This window comes from Ceratosolen solmsi, unplaced genomic scaffold (assembly GCF_000503995.2).
Source record: "Ceratosolen solmsi marchali unplaced genomic scaffold, CerSol_1.0 scaffold43, whole genome shotgun sequence".
Classification (NCBI taxonomy): Eukaryota; Metazoa; Arthropoda; class Insecta; order Hymenoptera; family Agaonidae; genus Ceratosolen; species Ceratosolen solmsi.
In genome coordinates, this window is record NW_011948431.1 from 3151090 (window position 1) to 3167192 (window position 16103).

Consider the following 16103-nt stretch of genomic DNA (forward strand, 5'->3'; position numbering starts at 1 on the left):
TTCCGAATATGAGGAAGAGTTGGTTTTTGTATCTAGTCGTTGCACTTAAAACATCTTCAATTTAACATCATATCTTATAAATTTTCTATTTATAAAACTCATCGATGGGGTTTATATAAATTTTTGGCATTCGGTTAAATTTGCATATAAATGGAATTTTCAATTTTCAAAGACCTTGGCTTTGTTAATAGCCGTGAAGTTAAAGACGAAAACTTAACGCGTTAATGAACCTGCCAATAGTGATAAAGTGGCAAATTATAAATATAAACATGTATATATATATATATATTTTTTTTTTTTTTTTTTTTTCAACGTCACAGCACCGGGTTTCCCGATAATTTGTGATAACGTCGGCCAGCCACGTTCGCAACTATCCTCCTCAGGATAAACAAACGACTCGTCGTCGCTTGCTTCGGTCCCAGCCGATCGCAATCGTGGCGTCGCCGCCGAGCGATATTCGTTCGAGAGAAAGGCACGAGAGGAAAAAATCGTACGTTCTCCGTCGTCGTTGAACCGCATATCGTGCACCACTAAAAGTACGAGAATCCACGAGCGATAAACGGCGGGAGGTTGAGCATAGGCGAAAAGTAATGTGGTCGATCCGCGGTATCTTATGACACAACACGGCAACTAGAAACCTCGTGTTCTCGACCGGTAGGAAAAGTAAGGTAAGGCCAATGGTATAATAGAAACTTTCACTGCGAAAGTTCAACGTCCCCTCGCGCACCACTGACTCTCACTTCGCGACACGGTATCTCCGTCTCTTTCGCCGGCGCGAGGAAAGGGAGACTCGCTCGGCTTCTCCGTCCTTCTTACTCTCTCTTTCTCTTTCCTTTCTCTTTTCCCGTCATCTCGAATACGAGATTCGCTCGTGGCCTCTGCAGTCGAGTGTCTCGCCGTAATCACCGTTACTACTGCTTCCTCGGGCCTCTTTTTTTTCCTACTTCCTTCTTCGCAACGCGGCTACTGCGTAACCGGTAGTTTATGTAAAATTTTCTGATCCAGTTTCAGGCTTAGGCTGGAGATTTATACGCGAACCGTTATGTCATGTATCCCGTGATTAGTAAGTTTGCTTTTAAAAATGGCGATTAACTAATGACGAGGATGAGGAGGAGGAGGAGGAGGAGGAGGAGAAGGCGTGGATTTTGTATACACAATTGATGATTGATCGACAACTCGACAGAATACTTTTCGTGACTCCTTTCTCGCTTTTCACAAGCAAAGATTCTAAATAAATACTGTTGAGTGGCTTATGTAATTGGCACGTTGATTCAAGAAATGGTCGAAAATCGATTCGATCCAAAAAAAAAAAAAAAAAAAAAAAATAAAAAAAAAAAAAAAAAAAATGCAGTGGTTGATGAAAATTTTCTTTCTTTTAACCGATAATTAGATAAATTAGGTAATAAGAAGTTTAAAAAGAAAAAAATAGAAGAAAAAAAAGACTTTTCACGAAAACACACTTTAGATCTTAGTGGATTGCGGCACAGAGTATCAATAATAATAATAATAATAATAATAATAATAATAATAATAATAATAATAATAATAATAATAATGAAGAAGAAAAAACCTTTCACGTAGTTGTCTCGAATAAAGTGAGTGAAGAAATATAATAAGATACGTCTTAATAAAGGCAAGCGAGTTCAGGTGAATCAATTTTCGACTATTCGCCTCACAATTGAATAATCTATAATTAAGGATGCCACTTTCGAAACAATGAAACTCGTCTAGTCATTTAGCATCTAAAATTTCTCTCCTTTCTTCTTTCACCGAACGGGAAACAACAATTACAAAAGCTAATTCTCCAAGAGAGGTCAAAGCAATCATTTTTCTGGGAAAAATTTGAATGCAAAGGAAAAGCAAGCTGAACGCACGAAAGGAAAATTACTCGCCCGACTATTACAAATATTCTAACCGCATAATCTTACTCACGAAATAACATTAATAGCCGCTTAAATGATTAAATTACATTAATTGACGCAGAATGACAGCTTTGAGACGAGGAAGTGCACTGTCATAATATGTCCGAGCTCGACATTACATTTACTACGAAATACTGGCAAAATACATATTTAACAACGTCCGCGAGTAATTTTTATGTGCGCGTTTGTTAAGCATTCCGTGGGCTTTGGAGGACATAGTGAGGAAACGTAAGTACAGGGAAATGACATAAAATGGGAAAGGGCATTGATCCTTGGAGAGAGCTTTAAGTGGCTCGGTGATTGGGAGCTTCGATATTAACTGAAATCCTTGGGAAATTCATGTAAGCATCATCATTGAAAGTGTCGTCGTGTCGAGTCCTTTATTCCAGCAGTCGTTGTAACGTGCATTCCATTCTCACCTTTTGCTTGTTGCCACTTTAGCTCGTGCTAAAGCACACCCGGCCGAACGGGTCAGCCGGCCGAAAGCTCGAGCCGGCTATTAAATCGCTAAAGCCGGAAGCACATTGAGTGAGAGAAGGTCTAAGTGGCACTCAGGCGTCGAAAGGGAAAAATCTAAGCGTCGGCATTGACGCGACGCCAGAAGTCGGAAGCGTCGCGACTGCTGAACTCGCAAAGCACTTTCTATTCTCCTTTGACGCAATCAGACTGGATCCACTCGACTTTGCCCGTGCGTGCATCGGGGAAATGCGCGTGCGCGTAAGAGAACGTGGGCTCGCTCGTAACTTTATACCGTGATGGGAAGAAGGAGGAATAATTAACGATTTCGATCGTAATTACACGGATCCCATGAAATTTAATGCGAGTTTACCCAGGATATCTTAATGAATAATAAAGGATCGGCGCACGGATGTTTAATCATCGTGCAATCGTTTCTTACGAATTAATGTCCCGAAAATTTCTTCCTATCTATCTGCCTTAATCATTGTTGTTTAACAGCCTCGTTAATCATCTTTCGTAATGCCATAATTTCTTATTACAGTTTACCTTTAGATTTAAAGAGCAATCTTACACTACGATGCGCTCACACACTTATCGACTATATAAATTGAATATATTAATATATATGTACATGTATATATTTGTAATGGCATTGATGGTAATGCGAATGTCCATTGTGCTGACGATCATATGACGATACAATGAAATAATTGAACGATTATCATCTCGTCAACGCCATTCTTACCAAATAGAGATCGATAAATTGCCACTGCCATTGACGATGGGCAATAAATGGGCCAAAAAATGGAATATACATTTTTGGGAGGAAAGTTGGGATAATTATTATTATTGTGCAACATATACATTTATATAACTTTACTTTTAAACAATTGCACTTATGAACAAAAAACATATACCAAAAACAAATATCGGCATTATCCACATTATACTTGATATTTTAACATTTTTTCTTTCCCCTTATTTATTTATTTTTTTGTTTTTGTTTTGTTTTTGTTATCTCAACTATGAACGAAAAACGATGTCTCAAAGATATTTATATATTTATTCAGATTGTAGATGAGGGTTAATCGAGTTCATCGCGAAGTGAGTAAATTTGTCATCGGGCCGCGAAAATCCCGAATTATAGTTATTCTTATGCATAATAATTCCTTTTTGTGTTTGCCTTCGAGGTGCATCGAGAGACATTTTAACGTTGCATTAAAGTCTGATAATCTGCCACGCAGCGACGCACATGCCCGCGCTATTATTTCTCCAAATGCAAAAGCAAAAACTACAGAAGGAGGAATGTCGCCGCGCGTCGCTCTGCAAGCTGCATTTCGATAGTCTCGCGCGACCTGTCCATCGTACGGAAAGTCGAAAAAAACACGTCGCGCACAAAAGAAAAGGAGCCAATGATAAACAAAGCACGACGAACGCGACAAAAACAACGGTCGTTTGAGTGAAGTGACGCAGCGGCGTATATTGAAGAGCCGAGCTAAAAGAGAAAAAGCCATTATAATACCGTAGTAAGCCGCGCTACGGAGACATGGACGTGTGTCCTCTCTCTCTCTCTCTCTCTCTCTCTCTTTATCTCTCTCTTTATCTCTCTCTCTATCTATCTCTCTCTCTCTCTATCTATCTATCTATCTATCTATCTATCTATCTATCTATCTATCTATCTATCTATCTATCTATCTATCTATCTATCTATCTATCTCTCTCATTGCGGTGCGTGCGTGCGTGCGTGCGTGCGTGCGTGCGGGCTTGTATATAAATGGGCGAAGCACGGCCGAGAGTGGTGGGAGTGGGAGTATGGTTTGTCGAATGGGTTTGCGATGGCGGGGCGGGAAGGAGGGAGGGAGTCAAAGGAATAGGGGGATAGAAGCTAGAACTAGGATGTCGCGGCGTGGGAGAGTCACTTTCACTCATCGCGTAGCGGTAAATTCTCTTGTCCGTGTTTGTCGGCTACGTGGGCACCTCGTAAAATCGTCTGGCGAGGGGATCACCTACTTTTCGAGAGCGAGCGAGAGTTCGGTTATGGACTCCGGGCTACCGCTGCTGCGGTCAACGGCGCATGTGCGTGGCTGCGCCCGCGATACAATGCCTTGGACCTCGGGCTTCCTTCCTCCGGATGAGCCACGCATATTGGCTTTTGTCCGAAGACGAGGCGCTTACGCGACTTGATATCCAATATTTGAAAATATCAACGAGCGCCGAGGTCGGCGTGGTTGGCCGATTACGTCGCTAGGCACTGCCGTTGCCTTTTTGCTTCATATACGTTTTATTTTTTATCGCAAAATTTATAAAATTCTCCCCCGTCACCTACCTTCTAACTCTCGTCTTATTCATCTCGCGCTTTTACTACTTTTTAATCGAATAGGACTGATTATAATCTGCCCGGGTAGATCCGTAATGCAGCCTCTATTAAATTAAGCCTACAAAATTTTCCGTTAAGTAGTAGCTCCGTCTCATTCAATTTCATTTGACAATATTTCATTTGTTTTTAGCGTATGATTTAATTTTATTAAAATCTCGTACACTGACTTGGTAATTATGTTGCGAACGCTCGACAGGCGCGATTACTTTGTGCTGCACCTGCAGTTATCGTGATCCATAAAAATTTATGCCTGCATTGCTCGCGCGCGCGCGCGCGCGCGCGCATACATAAAGGATCTAAAATGGCATAAGGATCATTGCATTGTCCTCCCGAGGCAAAAGGCTACTTTTATATAATACGCCATGTGATATTTTTCATGACCAACGCATGACTTCGTGTGCGTGTGTCCGTGTGTGTGCGCGTGCGTGTGTGTGTGTGTGTGTGCGTGATCTGGAACTCGAACGATAAATGTAATGCAAATGTATCTGGCATATAGATTTCTTTTTTCTGCACCTTTCGCTAATTTTCTCAAATTGTTTTAAATCTTGATTGTACTTTTATAATTATATCAACCGACTCGGCATAATTTACCATTTATCCACATATGCCTTATACATTACATTAATTACATAGTAAATTCATGGGCCTTAAATTAAAGGAAATTTCTAAATATTAATTAATGAATAAATGATCGAGTAAGTGAATGAATAAACTTCTTTACATTTTCTTATTTCTTTAAAGATAATACAGTCAGACTCTCCACATGAATAAATAATTGTTAATTTACAAACACAATGCACTTGCTCTTATAAAATATTTACAGTTTAGAAAGTTAAAGCGCCTTTATAAAATTCATTTAATCTCGTGAGATTCGTGTAAAAGTAAATCACAGTTTCTTTTCACGTTATCTTTTGAAAGTGTCCTCTATCTTATTTACCTTGACCATTAATTCACGAAATATTATATAACCACGAGCAACATAAAAATTTACAATCCCAGAGCCCCGGACTACGTCTTATTGTTAATTGTTACGAATATTATAAATATTCTGCCGACGTTTTATTCAACTGGATGCCAACATTTAAATGAATGACTTAATGTAGATAGAACGAAAGAGAAATATTTAATGCCTTCACATGGAGCTGCAATTATTTCCCAGCATCTTAAATATAAAAATATAAGAGAAAATATGAGAAAAATGTAGTGATTAAGAGAAGAAGGATGAAGAGGAGGATGAGGAGGAGGAGGAGGAGAAGGTGGTGGAGGAGAAGAGGGAGAAGGAGATTGATAATGAAGAAAAGGAAGCTCTAATTAAGAAAGCTTGAATCGAAAATAATATCCCTATAAATTGCAATTTTCTGAGAGGGTCACGGAGCAAAGAGGGCAGCGAGAGGGCGAAAGGGAGGGGATACGCGAGAGTGCCGTTAGCTGAAAAAAAAAAAAAAATAAAAAAAAAAATATAAAAAAAAAAGAGAGAGAAATAAAAGAAGAGGAAACCGCTATGCAAACCCTTACGGGCACCGAAACGCTATCGCGGAGAAAAAAAGCCTTTGCCAAGTACAGGAGCCCTCGCGGCGTACTTCCTTCTTTTTATTTTCCACCCAAAGACACACTTTCGCACTGCACACACGTCATTTGCATGCAAAAACGTCGACAAAGCTGCTACCGGTGTGGTGTCCCCCTTTCGGCGTTCCTTGCGCACGAGCCATTGTCACTCTTCAAAAGAAAAAGGGGTGATTGAAAAGAGACCTGCCCGCAAGAACTCGCGGGCAGGAAGACAGAGAAGGAGCATGAGCGCACGGACACGCGAGGGAGCGAGGGAACGAGTCCAGAGGAGCAAGGGGAAGGGTAAGCACGAAGAAAACGAATGCGAGTTGAGGGCAGTGCGAAGAATGTATACGCGCACCCGCATGTAGGCATACGTGCCGACCCACACACGCACACTGCACTCTGTATTCTCGACGGGATACTTACTCTATTTCTAATTCTCTCCTTCTTTTCTTATTGCGGAAGCAGATGATGCGATGTGATATGATGGATGGTATTATTTTGCTTTGTAGGACATGCGAATTTCATTAGAAATATCATCCGATACCCACGGACAATTATGGAAATTATCATTGCAGTAAATTGTCTTTTCACGACGAGACTTTGCCTAGTTATACTGCGCTACATACAAGAAGGTCGTTTATAATCTCTATTTATCGCGACCATTATTATGATCATCGATAGGTTCTCAATGATTAATAAGCGCGCATTAACTTTAATTTTCATTCGCGCAAATTGAAGCGTCGAAAGATTGGCATATCAAGCGCCAACTTTTTGATGATAAGTTAATTCCTTAATAATAGCAAACGTACCCTTCAAACCCAACGCTATTTGAATATAGAACCATGAAGATTTCAGTCATCAGTGTCATCGGCTATTGGGAAGACGTAAGACGTAAGAGACATCGCGATATGGGTAAGAGTGCCGGCCGTTCACGACATCTCAATAACATAAAAATGAAAATAATCCCAGTTAAGTAATAATGTAATAACCCCAATAAGTGGAGCGTCGAGAATAGCGAGATCCGTTTAAGCAGTCTCTCTCGCTCTCTCAAACACTGTTGGAATAACGTGCTTAAAGCAAATCTCAGCGTCGTCGGCAATGACTTATAATGAGCTTGTGTCCGCCGAGAGCTGACAGGCACAGCTAACGTAGCAAATCCCAGGACAGGAGGATCAAGCATCGAGAGATATGCCCCCCGCCCCCCCGGTAATGGAGAATGTGCAGGGGATGGAAGCGAAGGCTCGCCCTTGGCGAAAGAGCGCGAGGGTGAGTCCGAGGAGGACTAGCCGAGAAAGAGCCGGGACGACGGCAGTGACGGCAGTGACGGCAGTGACGGCAGTGACGGCAGTGACGAGAGTGACGGCGGCGTCGGTGGCGTCGGTGGCGTCGGCGGCGGCTCGTCATCGTCGCTGTGATCGTCGCATATGCATTCGTTACGCAAGAGCCGCTGTCGTGTGTGAGACTGCTGACCCACATACGGGCGCTGGGAGCAAGGACCCCGGAGCTGCAACGGCGGTCGGTGGCTCGCGGGGCAACGAGGCGGCCGGGAGGTGGGAGGCGGCAGAAACTGGTGGGGCATGAGGTTGCGGCGGTAGTGGCAGCGACGATGCCCGTGGCAAGAGCCGTGGAACGGGCGACCGGACAGCTCGCGGGGAGGGGGACACGCACGTGCGCGCACGCGCCCCCAGCGACATCTGACGAGCGTTCGGGGCAGCGAGTGGATGGATGTATGGATGGATGGATGGATGGATGGGTGGATGGGTGGATGCTCTCGCATCTCTCAGGCCGCGTTCACAACGCGTTTCACAAAGCGTCCCCCCCCCCTTTCCCCCGTCACTCCAAAGCCTGTGTTGTGCGAGTGCGCGCCGGAACCGCCGCGGGAAATCCCTATTGGCTGTTGGGCACTTTCCTACTTTAAATCGCCTTTGTTCCGCAAACTAGGGGCTTTCATTTACGGCCACGCGCACTCGTCCCTAGATGCGGCGATGACAAGCTAAACGAAAAGTAACGGACTTTCGTTATAACACGAGGTCGAGGCACTACTCGGCTGCTATTATTAAGGAGAGCATGAATTTGTAAAATAATAAGGTACTGTCGGGATGATAGTGGTTGATGTTGATCGGATGTTGTTGATCGTGTCGAGAGACTCGGTTGTTGGGAATAGGATTTGCAAGGGGCCGATATAATGATTAATGGAAAATTATGATTAATCGCTAATTAAAGGACAGGGTCTGGCTTATTACGTAAAGCGAAACAATTATTCCTTCTCGGCAATAGCTACTTACGCACTGAATTTATTTCAATTAATATAAACGACGTGGATGAATGCGTGAGCGAGTCTCGCGTAAGAAAGTCGCCATTTGATGTAGACGAAGGTTGAAACGTGTCGAGGAGGGATGATTATTATTAAACGTCCGATGTAGGAAAAATGATGCTATTTGTCGAAAGTCTGCGGATTGGTACGAGCATTGACGAAATATTGAGATTTAGTTTTCGGATGTTGCGCTGGACCAGTGCAAAAGGAGGGTGTCTTGTGGGGTCTCGGGGCCCTTACCGTTAAACGAGAATGAAAAAAGAAGCAAAATCATGACTTTCACATAGTCGTAGAGCTTCGTGCTGCCAACGAGTCACTCTCTTGTATGAAAGTGCCGCAATCAAAATAGATAATTTCGTAATAAAATTGCAATCCGAGGGTATAGATCCTGGATACATAGCTTGGACCTTGAACGTTTTGAGCGACCCGTGCGCCATCGGAGAAATTGCGCGCCTCCAGAAGTGATTCTTTTCTCCCTACGTCTCTCTCACTCTCAAACTCTTTCTCTCAATCTTTCTCTCTCTCTCTCTCTCTCTCTCTCTCTCTCTCCCTCTCTCTCTCAATATCTCTCAATCTCTCTCCGACGACTCTTTTTTATTTAAAATACGCATCTCGAATGAGAATCATTCACGCAGCACTCACGGATCATGTTGATTCATTCAATCTTTCGCCACGCAACCACCACCAATGTACAGCATATTTATCATAATGAGCATTTTGTTTGTTTACGCTCTTTACATACGCGACAATACTATTTTTGGAAGTTGTCGTATGAGAAGTCGAGAAGCTACAAACTTTTATTCAACTTAACTGCTTAGCATATCACGTAGGCGATAGGAATGGCAGGAAAGTTACGTAAAGTATTGTGATAATATTTGCATTGTCATTTATTAAATAAATATCATATTTAATGATAGGAGGCGATCCCGCGTTTGCCACGAAGGACTAACGATTTAATGAGCTATCAGCAGCTGCCAGAAGAAATGCTCCATTACTCCTTTACCATAAAATTATACGGTCGCACGTTTTCATTTTATTATCTTTATTGAGAGCAAAATTTTTTAATATACAAATAAGCTACCAATTTATATTTAAGTAATTGTTACTCGAAACGCAAGTATCTTATTATGTAATGAAGTAACTTTTTCTTCGTACGAGCTATGGTAAATGCGGTAATGCGCCAGCTTCGAGAATTTGCATTTTCGCATAAGCGTCGTAAATGTGACTCGGACTCCTGCGCAGGCAAAAATTTTTACTGCCTTTTAAATTAGATTAGTAAATTGATCCTCGCCCAAAGGATATTTGCACTACCACGGCCTCTTAGGCAAACATTGCCTACCTCTTGTAAAATTATAAGACTAGTATAGGACAAGCGAATAGTGTGAGTCGAGGGGAAGAGCCAAGATGCGCGTCTGCGTGCGTGTGTGTAGATTTCGGGAAAATTAATGGCCACGATTACGTAAAGTTGCGCTCTGCATTAATTTCAATCTTTCGCAAGTACTTATAGATCGCAAGCTTAATATTAACTCGGCATAATAATAAGCCAAGGGTTTTCTTATTCTTTTTATCTTCTGTTTCTACTTCTTCTTCTACCCTCCCATCGCCCCCTCCACACACCCCTTCTCACAATCCACCACATCAAAGAGGCAAAAGTGAAAATTCATTTACATTTTCACGCAATTTTAGCAATAAGGTAATCTCTAAAGTTACGAAGCCACGTGTAATTGATACTTGCAAGTATATTCAATTACAATAGAGACTTGATTAGTGATTTTTTTTATTTTTTTTTATTTTTCTCTTCATCTGTCGTTAATCCACGTGCGCGTAAAGCCAATATGGCTTCGTAATTGAGAAGTTTGATAATACAAAGCCGTATTATAAGCATTACCACAATGAGAATTAATCATACTCTCATTCTCATGCGTGAGTTGATGGAATATAGATGATTTCTTTCTCCGGCATGATTATCCAGTAGAATTGCTCGTAAAATGACAAGAAATTCATACGTTAACGGCAGAATCATGACAGCACATTATCGGGAAGGCATTATTAGCGTGAAAATCTAGCATCGAATTAACATTAAATAGCTCGTTGATGAAATTAGCTCAGCCACTTAAAGCGTATCGATTATCGTATAATGGACAAAGTAAGTGAGCGATAGCTTCGCGTAGTCGAGCCCGCAACGACTATCGAGACTCGTTGTCTCCCTCGCAAACTCACAGGCTAACGGCATCGGATGGCAGTAGCCGTAAGTGAAAACACATTCCACGAAGCGCTCGGAGTGTGGAAAGCGAAAGACTTCCCCTTTCCTTCGGCTCGCTAACGCCACCGACGTTTACGTAACGAAAACGCTTACTGGCTTGTGTAGACGAGTAGGTGCTGCACCTTACGAGGCTAAGGTCGGCCCGTTTGTTTGCCTCCTCGGGTCATCGCCGATTTGAAATTCGCTCGGCTTTACTCCAGCGCGCGCGCGCGCGCGCCGTTCCTCTCTATCGCGCGCCTCCTATTATCCGGTTTCCGTGTCAAGGCGAGACGCGCCGAATGACTGTCGATGACGCTATATGCATGTGCATTTGCGTGTCGGCGCTCAACCTGCTTTAGTGTGAATGGAGGAGGAGGAAGGAGGTAGGAGGAAGGATGAGGAGGAATGATGAGGAGGGAATGAGGAGGGAATGAGGAGGAATGTGGTGAGATTTAGAGGGTTTTGGAGGGATGAGGATGAGGGATGAGGAGGGGTGAGTGAGCGAGGATAGGAGGTGAATGGCGCGTGAGGGCGGCGGTGGCGGGGGCGGGTGGAGGGGAACGGGATGCGAAGTAACTAACGATTTCGGCCCGTTGCGCATTAGACGCGAGCATCGCTCGAGTATTCAGGAGCCGCTGTTACGTGCCTGAAACCGGCGCCTTGGGCTCTCGTACGTCGTCGCGGTTCCCGCGAGGAAACTTCGTGGACGGCTGCATGCCGGTTAAAAATACTTGGCAGAACTTTAAATCGCAATTGCAGCTTGAACCCCGCTCGCATAATACAATTCAACTTGTTAACGTTGGCTTCGTCTCGAGAAGCTTTTTATAGAGACGCGTGCGTCAACTTACTTATAAAGCACGCGTATAGTTATTTCTCGATTAAGAGAAATAATTGGTAATTTTGGTTAGTAAAAAAATCTAATGGGCTGCCCGTGCGATCTGGAAAGCGCGCATTTCGCGGGGAGAGGAACGACGAGACTTTTCACTTACGCCCAGGCGATGAACCGGACATTCCAAGAAATCACCTCGTTCAACTCAATGCGCTTCGAATATAATGCACCCTGTCACGCGGACACGAACGAGTGACATTAGCGGATAATATAGGACCACCCTTAGCCAGAAGGTCCTTTGCGATTGCGAAAATCAGTTAGTGCTCGCAGCCAGGGGCGCCTATCGAATTAACGTAGGAGGAGGAGGAGGAGGAGGAGGAGGAGGAGTAGGAGGAACCTTTGAGCGACCGATGAGGTAGGAATTTGCCGTAAGGGTCGGCAAGCTACGTCTCGATAATCGTTCGACGCACGACGCCACTAATCAGTCCCCCCATCCGCGCAATAATAAACAAGTCCAAAACTTGGCTGGGTCAAGCTCCAGATGTAGCGTCGCCTAGCCTCGCGCATAATGTCGTCGTATTCTTGAAATCGCTCGACTTAATCTGTCTCTTTCCGGAATGCTTCTGCTCTCGCACTCAATTACGCCTATTTTCCTCGGCGACGAATGACTATCCACCCCGTCTTCTCCTCTTCTATTTCTCCTATTTTTACGTTGTCCTCTTTATGCGAGCGAGAGTGCATGAGTGCACGAGTCTCGAGGCTTTCACTTTGCGCGTTGAGGAAAATCAAACAACAAAACTCGATGCTAACGAAGCGCGGATATATTCATATATTCGACCTGCGCCTCTGAATTCCTATTCTCACCAATATGTTAAAAATATGATGTCCTTTTTTTCTTTATTTTGTTATTAGTTTTTATGACTTAGAAATGGCCTTACCTTTTTATAAAACTTTCTTTATGCAATTTAACGAATCGCAGACTTATCTCTGTGTAATTTGTTATGTTGTTGCACCAAAGGCAGCACTTGTGCCACGAGTTGAAATTAGCGCAGTTAGTATGAGATTTTACGAAGCTTATTATGATGACTTTATGCTCAAAAAATATTGCTTATGCGTACAGAAAAGAACACATCTACACGTTAAAGGAGTTTGTATGAGTTAACGTAAGATTACGAGTTTATCATTAGTATTTGGTATAAGTCATAGATAAGTTATGTAAGTAAAATGTTGTGAACACTGCACATCGATATAAAGCTAAAATGTACATAATTTATGCGAATAGGCGTATACAAAGTTTATAGGTCTCGTAGCTTTTTACAATATGATAAAAATAATATATTACACGTTAAAATAATAAAAGACGATAACCTGAAGATCTTATAATACTCATTTTATTTATTGAATACTTTCATCGAAATATCGACGTTCTTTTAATAATTATTCGAAAGTTTATGAAAGGTTAAAAATCTAGAAAATCTAAAGAAATATTTTATTTATTAATTTGTTTCTTTCCTTTTTTTCTTTTTTTAATACCCTATAAATTTATATATTTTATTTCGAAAACTATCAATACGATGTTATGTGGTATTGAAAAAAAAAAAAAAAAAAAAAAAAAAAAAAAAATTTTTAAAAAATATAAATTTCAGATAAAATGTCAGATAAAAGCCCAAAGTTATTAAGAATAATGGTGAATTACCATTAGGCAAATTTATTTTACATTTTGCATTGCAAACTGAACATTTGAAGTTGGATTTTTTTTTTTTTTTTTTTTTTTTTTTTTTTTTTTTTCAAGCGTTGAAATAGTTAATTTTACAAAATTATTTTTATTCTTCATCGATAATATCGAATAAAAATTTGCTAATTCGAGGCAAAATAGTAATCGCCAAAACTTAAAATGCCCTCTTTCTGTAAGGAAATTTGCATTGGTATTTTTCATAATTGTCAACATATGATAAAACATTGGTAAAACAGGAATATCGCCATCTTAAGAACTCAATATAAACATTAAGAAAGTCCGGAAATAATGTCCGAACTCTGTGTCGATAGCGTTTGAATGGTTTTGTTTTTTGTTTTTGTTTTGGCAGCAACATTGAAAATGCAGTTTTAGGAAAAACGCCAATCATATATTCCATGCACGAACGACCAATCTTCGCCTACCATAGCCCATTCTAAAATGTCAATTTCTTTTGACCATGGATTGTTCTTGATAGGCGAATTGCATACTTATCATATGTACTTATCCTCGTTCGCGGCTAACGAGTTGGGATGTCGAGGCACAGTCTCCCGTAACGCCGTAACGTATTTAATTTAGTTAGAAACGTTCTCGTTCCTTGATTAAACACACAGATACTCAAGCACAAGGCTATTTTTACAATAGTAACTCGATGCTGTTTTTAGCGTCACTTTCTAAACAAGCAGATGTTATGCTAAAACGTTTAGTGATACATAATGATAATTAGTTTCTTTGGTATAATGAGTGAATACAATGGCTGCGTTGATAATTGCGGCTACTTTGATTATTCTTAGTCGAATAGTCTGAAAAATTGTGTGTGATTATTTTATAATTCTGGTTAATTGTGGAAAATGTTTTTAGGCGAGCATTGAGAAAATTAAAATCCCTACCTTGTGCTGGTCTCTTAATGCTAATTTTCATTTTGTTCTGTGTTTCAGGAATTATGACCCTTACGAGCAGCCCGTGTGAGCTAGACAACATGAGCTTGTTTCAAGACCTCAAGTTGAAAAGGAGAAAGGTCGACTCTCGATGTAGTAGCGACGGTGAGTAATGTTTGAAATTTTTTCACTTTCGCGTCGTTTCTGCTCGTGTCGGTGCATTTCTCTGATTTAATCACGAGTCGTGAAAACATCTTCCAGAAAAGAAGTTATAAATACTTTCCATTATGTTAAAAAGAGAGAACAAATAGAAAATCGTCTAGACATTTATTTGCATGAATCGATATGTACGTATATTAGTATGCAATTATAAATTCATAATACAAAGATAATTTAATTTTAAAAAAATTAATTTCTCATTTGGGAACTTATATTATGCTACCCGTCTCATTTTCAAATTATTATATATGTTGAAAATTTACGAAAAAAAGCATAAAAAGTTTTAGGAATATTCTGTAATATTTTTGTAATCATTCTGTAAGATATTGACTACTTATCATCATCACTTAAATGAGAAATTTCATAAAGCTACGAGGGATATTTCACTTTCAAAATGTATACGGAATTTAGTAATATAGTGTATAAGGAAATTAATAATACTTGCTAATAATATACAAAATTAATTATATATATTTTTGTGTACAGAGGTCAATGAAAGCGTCGTTATAAATAACTTTATTTACAGATTTATATGACATATATATATATATATATATATATATATATATATATCATGTGAACCATTGCGTAATAATAATTAACGATTCTAATTATAAAACTATATAAATTGGATAAAAATTTCTAACCATAATTGATTAAGTACATTTATTTACAAAGATCGTCAACTCTTATTTTGAAATTTATTCATAATTATTATATATAATAGTCTTCTACTAGAGACTAAAAAAAAATCTTCTACTAGTTATTTAATACATATACATAGGTTAATCAACTTGCATTTATTTTAGACAAATAAGGTAAAAGAAAAAAGACGAAAGAAAGAAAGAAAGAAAGAACTAGGAGGATTATTCATTGACTTAATCCACTTAAAAAAATAAATGGTTAAAATATTTAATTTTATTAAATTATTAGTATATTCAACATTGGTTTTTCTTACATATTACTCATCCATTGACTCTATGACAAATGTCATATTTTTTTAATAAATGATCCCGTTTACACTTACGAAAGCAATCTTCCTCTTTATAAATGCAAATTGTTAAATTAATAATTTTTTAATAATTAAACAATTATAGTTAAGAGTATAGATAAATACTTGAAGATTTATAAATAAATTGACATGGAAGAACTCTGTTAAAAATAAAAATGCTCCGTTACGTTTTCATTGTTTAACAATAAAATTACAGTAAATAATTACAAATAATAAATAAATAATTGATATTAAAAAATTATTTTTAAAAATTCGTATCATAATATTTCGTGGAATAAGAAAATTCTTTATTTTAGCAATTCCCTTACTGAATGACGATTACATTAGAGTGAGGCTCTCAATGCAGTATACGTCATTATCTTACGTAGGAGCATTCATATCATTATTCCCTTTCCTATAAATAAAACTTTAAGTAAGATCGTGATAATCGCATAAGAATATATAAAATCAACAAAGAACTGATTATGGGTGTGTCTCGTTTATTCGCACGATCATCTTAACTGTCTACAAGATGTAACGTGATTTTATCGTTAATTCAGTACTATATTATTCTGTATAATACTTGTGA

The 16103-nt window shown here is 39.8% G+C and overlaps 1 protein-coding gene across 1 annotated transcript in view; it reads left to right on the forward strand.

Moving 5' to 3' along the window:
- Window positions 1–16103, forward strand: part of Hr4 (nuclear hormone receptor 4) — a 240369-nt gene that overhangs the window by 199563 nt on the left and 24703 nt on the right. Inside the window, exon 3 of the mRNA XM_011502049.1 lies at window positions 14365–14469. Coding sequence (XP_011500351.1) covers window positions 14365–14469 — 105 coding nt within the window. The remainder of the gene's footprint in view (window positions 1–14364; window positions 14470–16103) is intronic.